The sequence below is a fragment of the Vigna umbellata genome, chromosome 3, assembly GCF_029865625.1.
Source record: "Vigna umbellata cultivar VRB3 chromosome 3, Vumbellata_1.0, whole genome shotgun sequence".
Taxonomy (NCBI): domain Eukaryota; kingdom Viridiplantae; phylum Streptophyta; class Magnoliopsida; order Fabales; family Fabaceae; genus Vigna; species Vigna umbellata.
The window spans coordinates 33,822,934-33,833,496 of record NC_142167.1 but is presented as its reverse complement, the minus strand read 5'-3'; the positions used below and the strand labels follow the sequence as shown (position 1 = coordinate 33,833,496).

Below are 10,563 nucleotides of genomic sequence, written 5' to 3'. Positions count from 1 at the left end.
GCATATCATCCTCAAACGGATGGCCAATCTGAACGTACCATCCAGACGCTAGAAGATTTATTGAGGACGTGTGTCCTAGACCATTTGGGCGCATGGGATGAGATTTTGCCTCTGGTGGAGTTCACGTACAACAATAGTTTCCAGTCTAGCATTGGAATGGCACCGTTTGAAGCTCTCTATGGGAGGAAGTGCAGAACGCCACTTTGCTGGTTTCAAGAGGGAGAGAACGTGCTAACTGGACCTGAGCTCATCCAGCAAACAACAGAGAAAGTCAAATTGATCCAAGACAGATTGAAAACGTCTTTGAGCAGGCAGAAATCCTATGCTGATAGGAGGAGAAGACCACTGGAGTTCGCTGCAGGTGATCATGTGTTTTTGAGACTGAATCCAATCACTGGAGTGGGAAGAGTAGTACGTCCAAAGAAGTTGTCTCCCAAGTTCATAGGGCCGTATCAAATATTGAAGAAGATTGGACCAGTAGCCTATGAACTTGCGTTGCCTCCTCAATTATCAAATCTACATCCAGTTTTCCATGTGTCTCAGCTTAGGAAATACATATCTAATCCTTCTCATATCTTGGAGCTGGAAAACATCCAACTGCGTCAAGACAGAACATTGGAGCTGCAACCAGTCCGCATTGAAGATGAACGCACCAAGCTGCATAAAGGAAAAGACCTTCGTCTAGTGAAGGTGGTGTGGGATGCTAAGACTGGAGATTCAACGTGGGAAGTAGAGAGTGCAATGAAGGAATTATATCCACACTTATTTGCTTGTAATTTATAAATTTTCGAGGACGAAAATTTTGTAGTTAGGGAGAATGTAAGACCCTATATAATTAAGCAATGATAATTCTGTGTTAAACCAGATTAGTGCACTATAATTCTGAGTTGATTTAATCCTACTTCAAATCTGCTAAATCTCTTCCTGCAATGCACTGAAATCAAGCTCCACCATTCTCTGGAAACTGCACCACGTCACACACACTCAGTGCATTAAAAACGCACCAATCTGTGCATGCACACACGCCAAGTGTCACGGGAGAGAATTCCAAGCAGGGTTTGGTGTGCAAGTGGCAGACTGTGAAACGCTCTCTTGTTTGATGTGGAATCCACTCAAAATTCTGAGTTTTGAGAAAACTCTTTCACTCACACTCACACTTCGTCTTCCTCAGAAAACCAAACCTTTCATCTTCTCCAACTTCTCACTAAGAACCTTTATCTTCTCTCTACCATTACTCACTTCCTTCAACTCCAATCCGTTTTCTGAAACCATAGGAACATTCACGGGCCAGCAAGCTCCATTTTGATCCGAACCTCTTTTGATTCTGTAACTGGTAAGCTCCAAACCACAATCTAATCTTAAAAGTTCTAGGAACACTGTATCAGTTGCATGCAAGGATAAAAATCTGAGTTTCTGAGAACTCTCATCTTCTCTCTAAAATTACTCATTCATCATCTCCTCAAATTCTGTTTCAGATACTGTAAACACTGTCACTGCACCGTGAACATCAACTTGATTCGAACAGAATTGAGAACTGAACTGGTAAGTTCTCATTCTGCATAATTGTCCATTGAGTTCATGCTAATCAAAATTCTGGTTGCATGAATGAGTTATAGGTTTGATCTTTATGTTATTTTGGTATTTTAGATTTAGTGAAAGTCGTGGAGTGAATTCATTTGGGTAGAGAACTGTGAGTGATCAAGATAAACCTTAAACAATTGGAATTTCACTGCAGTAACAGGTAAGGGAAGCCTATAATTTTAATTTATACTGTATGTGTTATGATCTGATGTGCATGTATTAAATGTATGATGTTCGAGCTGTGTAAATGACCACAGTTATGAAATCTGGTTTTCTGATAATGTGATTGATCTGCATGTTGGTTTGGAATGTATGAAAATTATGAGGTTGAGCTGTTAAGAATGGTTTATGATATCTGATATGAATTCTAGTTTGGATGGGTCTGTCATGAACTGATACGGCTTGGATGAATGATATTTGATGTTGGATTTGATCTGATTACATGTTGAATTGATGATGCATGAACTGAGTATGGTTATTGGATACTTGGAATGAATTAGATGTTGAAAACTGTATGATGATGTTTGAAGGGAATTAAACCTGAAATGGAAGTATAAAGTTGGAAAAATGGAAATCTGGAAAAATTCTGCTAAGTGTGAAAAATCTAAATTTTCTGATCATTCTCTGTTGCTAAAAGGACGTTCGTCACTGTACGGTCTTAGACCGTTCGGTTTTGATTAACATGACTTAGATTGGAATTCATTCATTTGGAATGAATTCTGCTCGAGAACGAGCGTCCCCCAATTGAGTGAATGAGCGTTCGTTCTGCTCAGTATAGATCAATATTTAAAACTTTATAAATAAGTGACGTTCGGCCTCATGTCGAGCGTTCGTCCTTATTGTTGTTCGACCTTATGTCGAACGTTAGTTCTAGAGAGCGTTCGTCCTTAAACTGAACGTTCGTCCAAAGTTGGCGTTCGGTCCTATACCGAAACGCTCGTCATATAAAGCGCTTGGGTTATAACCAGCGTTAGTGCTGATTCGTGCTTGGTCATTGACCTAGCGTTCGTCCACAGCAGGGTTCGGTTTCTAACTGAACGCTCGTCCTTATTATTGAATTCTGAGCGAACGTAATTGACGTTCGTCCAAAGTAAATTTCTGAACGTTCATTCATTGACAGTAAGAGTTGTTTCTGTACTTTAAATATTCTGGTTATTTATCTAAGTTATTCTGTAAGATAATTATTTCTTTTGATTCAACCTAAAGTTCTTGTACTCAACATCTTCTAAGTATTATTCTGAACTTCTAAATTCAATCTCATCTAAATTCTTTAAGAATTCTTAATGTCCATCAGTGAATAAGAGTTCGTTTCTTTTGTTCAGAAACGTGAAATCAAAGGTTCTGTAATAAGTTCGTTTTATTTGAGTAAAGAATGCATGACGTTAATGTTAAGAGAGTGGAACATAGAATGAAAATGTGAAAATGAGAAATGTTTAATGTGGACGAATGATATGTTGAACGAATTATTGGAATTGGATTTTTTACGAGCGTTCCAGGGAGGAACGTCTCTTATATGATTGAATATTGAATTGGTAAAGTATGACTGTGGTTAGTTAATGCTGGCTTGGTCCATCCTGATATTCCGTGATACACCTCTTCAAGTAGAAGGGGGTAGTCATGCGTGGGAATGGCAGGAGGTCCTTAGTCCATAAGTTAACATGGGCGACGTAAGAACGGACTTACCTCGAGTGGCAGCTGTTTGGTGTTACCCAGTTACTACACCACTCGGGTGCAAGGACGCCTGTAACTACATGGTTATACAGTCCGGACGGTCTGTCTTATTATATGCCTTTATATGATTATTATTTGATGAATTACATGCTGTATGTGTGTTTAGAAATGTAACTGTATGTGTTGATTGTATAAATTAAATATTATAAGCTTACCCTTGCATTTCCATTGTGTTGTCTACTGTACATGTATACTCCGTCTTGTCAAATGCAATGATCATCCGTTGTGGATGTGAGCAGATGGTGGTGCATCCCTTGAAGCAATGCTGGAAGAAGAAAATTTGGACGACTCCAATCTGGTTGAAGTTGAAGTAAAGGCCGAGCCTTAGAGTGCTCGTTTGATTTAGGCTGTACATGTTAGCATAGTTATAACGTTCGGCCACCTATTTTGTAAGGCCGTTCGTCTTATTCATCTCTGATTGTATTTTGGTGCACGTTAGTTTATGTATTTAAGAGCGTTCATTCTTAGTTTTATTGTATGCGTTTACACGCGTCCTCTGTACTGATGCCGTTAGGCTTTTCAATCCAGTTTTAAATGCAAAGACTGTTTGTGATTACTGTTAATTGTAATTAATTCTGAATTATAGTGATTACTGTATTTTGGGATGTTACAGATTGCATCAACAATGTTATGGTTATTGAAGTAATATAAAATCTTTGTTTTGTAATTATTCTTTCAATAAATTTGTAAAACAAAATATAACTTTCAATCCTTAAATCAGAATGTACGAAAATAATTTTTTTAATATTAAAAATATGTAAATATATTGGAATTTGATTTAAAACTATTTTAACTTCATTTTAATCATCATTTTTTTTATTTTAAAAGTTCACATTTTAGACCAAAAGGCTGAATACAGCCACAAATCCTTTTCTTATGATCTTCTATTTTCTTTTCTTTTACCAATATTAAAATGAATCTTTCCATGTAGGCTGAAACGGTTCAGTGCAGCTAATATTTTTTTTTAATAGGTTCGGAAGTCCCTGTATTTACGGGTTCGTTTTAATTGAATCTTTTAATTTTAGAAATGATCAATTGAATCCCTAATTTAACATAATTAAATAATAATACCTTTTCTTTTAAATACAACGAACGGCGTTAATTTTTTAAACAGGAGACATGCTCACGTATCATTTTATTTGCAGGTGGCAGAGTCTCTGACCTGAATACATCGACCTCGGATATATGAAGGATGTATGAAGGGTGAGGATGACGGGTGAGTTACCGCCCTTTCTATATCACTCACTCTTGCTTCTGTATCTGATTTTCTCCGACAACCAAATCTATGGCTTCCGATTCTTCTCCGAATTTCAACAACGGTTCGTGCCGCTCCTCTCTCTGTCTCTTCTTTCGGTTTTCATTTTCCGAATTTTCTGATTTGTTAATTTATTCAAACCTCCTTTCTGATAGGTCCTTCTTCCCCCGACGACTCCCTTTCCAGCCCCATCAGCAACACCTTCTCTTCTCCGGGAAGTAGGCGCCGCCGCCGCCGCTCCTCCACTCCCTCCGCATTCGCCACTCCGTCGGAGCGCTGATCTCGATTCGCCTCCTCCGAAGCCACCCCAACCGCGCCGCGCTCCCGCTAAGGCGTCGGCGGAGGTGGGCGCGTTCCCGTCACACCTACGTCCACAACATATGACGCGGCGGCCTCGTCTGACGGCGGCGATGGCTACGACATGGACGACGCCAGGCCCACCTTTGTGTGGGGCACTAACATAAGGGTGGAAGACGTGAACGATGCTATTCACAGGTTTTTGAGGGACTTTAGGGAAGTGTCTTCGTCGCAGGGCGAGGATGACAGGTTGAACTTGCACACCGAAGGGAAGTATGAGAAATTAGGGATGACGGGTTTAACCGCCTATGCCCTCTACATCAACCTCCTCAACCGCCACGCCTTCTCCTTCTCGTCCAGGAATGGATATATGAAGGATGTACTGAAAGAACAAACCTTGTCCCAGGAAGCTTCAGGATCAAACAATTTGGCAAATTTTGAAGGCGAGAAGTGACCATCCTATTTTTAAACCTATTTTTATTGTGGGAATTTCAATTTCTTTTTTTGTGTGCTCTGTCTCAGTATATTAAAAAGAAAGAAAATGGTCAGTGTTTCCGTGCTAAAAGAAAAAAGAAAGAGAAATTGAAAGATAAGCCCGGGATTGCGGTGACAAATCCATTTTGCACACCTCATTGGAAGAAATACCGAACATCTACGCATGCCCTTATAATAGTATGCTGAAGTGATGTGATGCCTCTGTGTTGTGTGTTCTGTGTTTAAGACAAAAGTGTTTTTTTTTTGTTTTTTCTATTGGTTTACATCTTGAGATGGATTCATCCATCACCTTCGATTGTGTTGTGCTGTGTGTTGTGTATGTGACTCTTGATTCTGTCCACCACAGTCCAAAGAAAAAGTAGCTTATGTTTAAATTTTTTAACGGTTTTTACATGTGTACATTTACTTTTCGTATCTCCACGTCCAAGAACTAGATCTCTTCAGCAGCCAACAGACACAGAATTTACAAGACCGGTTTTTGCTCCTTATCTTAAGCTTCTGTAAAAGTTTTATCTCGCCTTCACACAACATTGCCACCTACCATTTGCTGTAGTTTTTTTGGTTTTTCAAATCTTGGGGTTGTTGAAAGTTCTGAACTTTCTTGATTCAATTGCAAGTATGGTCTTGAATGCATACTTCTAAGAAAAGGGTACCTTTCAACTTTTTGAACGCTTCTTCTTCGTCATGTATGTATCTATGTACTTGATGAGCATGTGCTGCCTCGTGTCATTGGATGTGTGAATTTTCTTAACTCATTTCACAGAGGTCATGCATTATTCTGGCTCCTACTGCTGCTTCTCTCTGCATCCAAGACCTGGTGTCGGTTTAGACTTAGAATTCCTGATTCCGGATTGTTGAAGTAAGTAAACTTATTACCAGTGTTTGGTTAATGGGAGATTTATTATTCAGTATTCTCTTGAGATTTATTAGTGTTTGGTTTTTCTTCCTTAATTTGAATTTTCCTGAAGAAATTATGGTTATTGTATTCTGCTTATATTAAAGAAAATTTTAATTTTATTACAGCTGTAATATATGTATGTGTGTGTATGTATATGTATGTATGCGTGCGTGATTTATTTATTTACTGATAGTTATTATGTTTTTTCAGTGTTTAATTGTCTTTTTCTGCTGTGAATCTGACAAGTTTTAAGGACATGTTTGGATGTGTACCAGGTAGATTGGTATTCTATCACACATTCCAGATTCTTGTTTAAATAGGTTTATTGTTCCGTAGATCTGAATCATACCAGTGAGAAGAAATTTTGAGTGAAATTGGGTGTTGGGATTTTGGATTTAACTGACGAGGAGGCTAATTCACGTGTTTGTTACGGTATAGGTGTAAGGTGGAGACCCCTTCAATCCTCTGGCATTTGCATGTTCCGAATTTGAGAAGCTTAATAGGATTTTGCTGAAGAAATTTAGGATCTGCAGTAATTTGAATGGGGCATTCTGCAGCCGTATGGGACTATAGAGCAGCAACTGAAATTACAAAGGACTGGAATGGAATTGATCAAGTTCTGCTTCGGACCCTAAGGGGTTCTTCGGCACGGGTGAGAAATTGTTCATTGCAAAACTGGTGTCGGTTTTAACATTTGGTAAAGTTATGATTTTAAAATTTACTATGACATCCAATGCGAATTCTTGATGTGGATAACTTGGTCTGTAAAAATATTTGTAGTTTGAGTAATTTAATTACTACGATTACTTAGATTAACTGTTTTTTCTCGAAATTAGGTAAGCTTACATGGGGCGCAGGTCACTTCATGGCGGAATGAGCACGGGGAAGAACTTCTATTCACAAGCAGCAAGGTATGTCTTTCAATTTTGATTGAAAATCAATTTGTACATTTTAAATTATATGAATTTTGTTAGTTGTCAGCGCTGATAAGGAAAACATGTCAATATTTCATAATCTTAGCTTTCTGAAAATTTTCATTTTGGGATAATCTGCATTATATTGCAACTGGCATGTGAAGGGCATTGGCCGAAATAATCAATAAATTTAAGAAGAGTTTGGATTTTGATGAATCATAGTATTCTATGCTGTCCATCAATCACATCGATGCAAGAGAAAAACAGGGAAGAATGGTGCATTGTAGTGCTTTTGTCCTTTGGAACCACTGGGGTTGAATACTGGTATAATGAAAAACTTTGACGGCAAAACCAACTTCTTAACTGATGCTTTTGTAGGAACACAGAACTTTAATCAATTATACTTTTTAAAGAGGCAAGTAGTAATAACTAACTGTTTTGTTTCCTTTTCCATTATCTGTAGGCAATTTTCAAGGCTCCAAAAGCAATTCGAGGAGGAATTCCCATGTGTTTTCCACAGGCAAGCTTATTCCTTTTTACGTTCATTTTATATAACTTGTAACATGCATACTTACATATCTTGAGCTGAATTTGTTTCACAGTTTGGAAACTGTGGATCGCTGGAGCAGCATGGTTTTGCAAGAAATAGAATGTGGGCAATTGATGAAAACCCTCCTCCTCTTCCTGGGAATGACTCCAGTGGGAAATCCTTCATTGACCTGGTGCTAAAATCATCTGAAGAAGATATGAAGTGCTGGCCACACAGGTATGAATAGCATGATGTGACAGTATAACAGGGATATCCACTCTCCATGTGTTTGATAATTTGAATCTGGCATATATGCACTCGATATTACTTTTTCCTGTGTTTGGCAGTAAATTTCAAGCAGTAGTAATCTAACGATTGTTTAATAATTGTACCAGTTTTGAATTCCGTCTTCGGGTGTCTCTTGCAGCAGATGGGGACCTGACTTTGATATCTAGAGTCAGGAATATAAATGGCAAGCCATTTAGTTTCTCATTCGCGGATCACACATACTTATTGGTTTCTGACATTAGGTATGGATAATTCTTTGTTGTACTTGGTCTGCATTCCCTTTTCTGAGTGTGTGGGATGATGTCCAACCATCATTTTTCTTTTCCATAGTAAATTGATTGCTGAACACTTGATCGGAGTTTTATTAGCACTAATGGTACTTCCTTGTTCAATATTTATAGTAGACAAATATATTTGGTTTTTGTTCTGAAACGTGTAGTTTCTGCATTTGCTGAATGCTTTAAATTGTGGGATTTTAACATTCAAGCAGATCTTAGAGGACTGTTTCTCTTCTTTAGAAACTAATAACAACTTACACTCTAATCATTTGAAACTAGCATGGATACTCTATATATTAGGTGGATTCTTCTCCGAATACTGGAATTATGAGTTTTATTCATGTCAGTTATCGGGAAATATGTAAACAAGTGATCAGTCGTAATGAAAGTACAAAGTTCTTACACAGCCTATAGAATTTGTAAGCATTTGAAGCAAACTACTGTTTGCAATGCTTGTTACCTATATAGATTCTTGTTTACATATTTTTACTTGAACTACCTCTCTTTTGATTGTTTTAGAACAGGAAATTTTATTTTAAGATTGACAATCATTATTAACGTCACATTAACAATTTTTATAGTGAGATAAGGATTGAAGGTCTGGAGACACTGAACTACCTAGACAACCTTTTCAAAAAAGAACGATTTACTGAACAAGGAGATGCAATAACATTTGAATCTGAGGTAAACCCTTCTAGGTTATATTGATGTTAACAAAATGTAGACATTTATAGTTCCACGCTGCAATTTAAGCTATTACTTCAGGTTGAGATAAATAGAGCACTATATTCCTGGCCTATGCTGCAGTTTTGTCAATCACACACAGTATCCACTACTAAAGTCTTTTGGTTTTGACACAATGAAGGCTAATGAAGATGTTTTTAATATCCATACTTCCTTCATGGCAGGCGGATCGAGTTTATCTTAGCTCTCCAAACATAATTGCAGTGCTAGATCATGAGAAGAAGCGAACATTTGTTATAAGGAAGGAAGGTCTCCCTGATGTTGGTAAGCTCTAAGTAGCAAATTTTTTCCACAAACAAAATACAAACGTAGATAAGGTTTCGAGTTGTAGAAAATATAAAATCAGTCCTTTTCATCTTAACTTTTATGGTGTGTTCAGCTGTGTGGAATCCATGGGAAAAGAAATCAAAATCCATGGTAGATTTTGGTGATGAAGAGTACAAACAGATGCTTTGTGTTGACGGGGCGGTGATAGAGAAACCGGTGAGCTTGAAGCCGGGAGAGGAATGGACCGGTCGGCTGCAGCTATCAGTTGTGCCATCAAGTTTTTGCAGTTACCGTCTTGGTCTTGACAGAAGTGGTCTTTGAGGAATTGTACAAAATGGGTCTGAGTTAATGCTGCTACTACATCCAGCAATGTAGCAGCATCTAGTTGTAGAAATAGTGCTGTTCAGTAGGAGTGTCAGGTTTTATGTTGTTATGATCTTAGGCTAGAAATAGTGCTTTATAGAGGCCTATGTTTTTTGTGAGAATGGCTTTCAAGTGTTACCAGGTCATTAGTCAGTTGGTTCCTTCCGTTCTGCTATGGATGCTCCTTCTTTAAGCATTAGATTTGTTGAGTTGGTGCCGAGTTTATTCTCTCCATGGATTTGATGATATGTTCCACGGCATGGATAATTTAGCTTTGGTGTTCCAATTTGCTTATATTGGATGGTTACGGCTATGATCTGCCTCTCATGACAGAGATAAAACGAGTGATTAGTGGACAATGTGATCATGCATCTTTTTTTGGCATTTTCCATTTTACAGTGATACGTGCATAATTCAATAACCTTCACATAAATTTTGTATACTATCACTGTTTTTATTTCATGGTTAGTTGGCTGAATTATGCTATAAATGGCTTTTAAAGTAATCTAGAAGTCAATATTTTTATTATAAATGATGTTTACAATTGAATGACATTGTCAAGAATTCTGATGTTGACTGTGATGTAATTGAATTCATGTCTGTATTCAATAAAGTGGGTCAAAAGTGGTGCGTCAAAAGTGGGACCGATGGGCTGTGCATTAAAAGGTTGAAGTTGCTGAGATTCGAGACATTGCGGTTGGTTATTCAAACTATGAATCGGTATTTACTTTTTTCCAACTGAGCTTCATATGTTCATCTGCACTTATAATTATCTTAATTTTTTCATCATTTACCAGTGGTTTCTTTTAAGAGGTAAAATTTTTGTGTTCAATTATATTCTCGTTATATCACTCTCCATTCATAATTCTCATAACTTCAAACTTATTTTTATAAATAGTTAGTATTATAATATATTTTTTAAT

At 37.6% G+C, this 10,563-nt stretch overlaps 1 protein-coding gene across 3 annotated transcripts; it reads left to right on the top strand.

Annotated features, from left to right (window-relative positions):
* The first annotated feature begins 4,426 nt into the window (after nucleotides 1-4,426).
* On the top strand, nucleotides 4,427-10,108 carry LOC148202319 (putative glucose-6-phosphate 1-epimerase). Of its 3 annotated transcripts, none has more exons than XM_088109957.1 (11): nucleotides 4,427-4,631; nucleotides 4,723-6,218; nucleotides 6,468-6,532; nucleotides 6,696-6,909; nucleotides 7,094-7,168; nucleotides 7,635-7,691; nucleotides 7,774-7,937; nucleotides 8,096-8,230; nucleotides 8,848-8,950; nucleotides 9,175-9,274; nucleotides 9,390-10,108. In XM_088109957.1, the coding sequence occupies exons 4-11, from the start codon at nucleotides 6,799-6,801 to the stop codon at nucleotides 9,596-9,598; spliced, it is 954 nt and encodes a 317-aa protein (XP_087966083.1). In that variant the 5' UTR covers nucleotides 4,427-4,631; nucleotides 4,723-6,218; nucleotides 6,468-6,532; nucleotides 6,696-6,798; the 3' UTR covers nucleotides 9,599-10,108. The 3 variants fall into 3 exon arrangements, with proteins under 3 accessions (XP_087966083.1, XP_087966084.1, XP_087966085.1); XM_088109958.1 differs by lacking the exon at nucleotides 6,468-6,532 and having other exon boundaries at nucleotides 4,428-4,631; nucleotides 4,723-5,307; nucleotides 6,123-6,218; XM_088109959.1 differs by lacking the exon at nucleotides 6,468-6,532 and having other exon boundaries at nucleotides 4,428-4,631; nucleotides 4,723-5,307.
* Nucleotides 10,109-10,563: the final 455 nt, after the last annotated feature.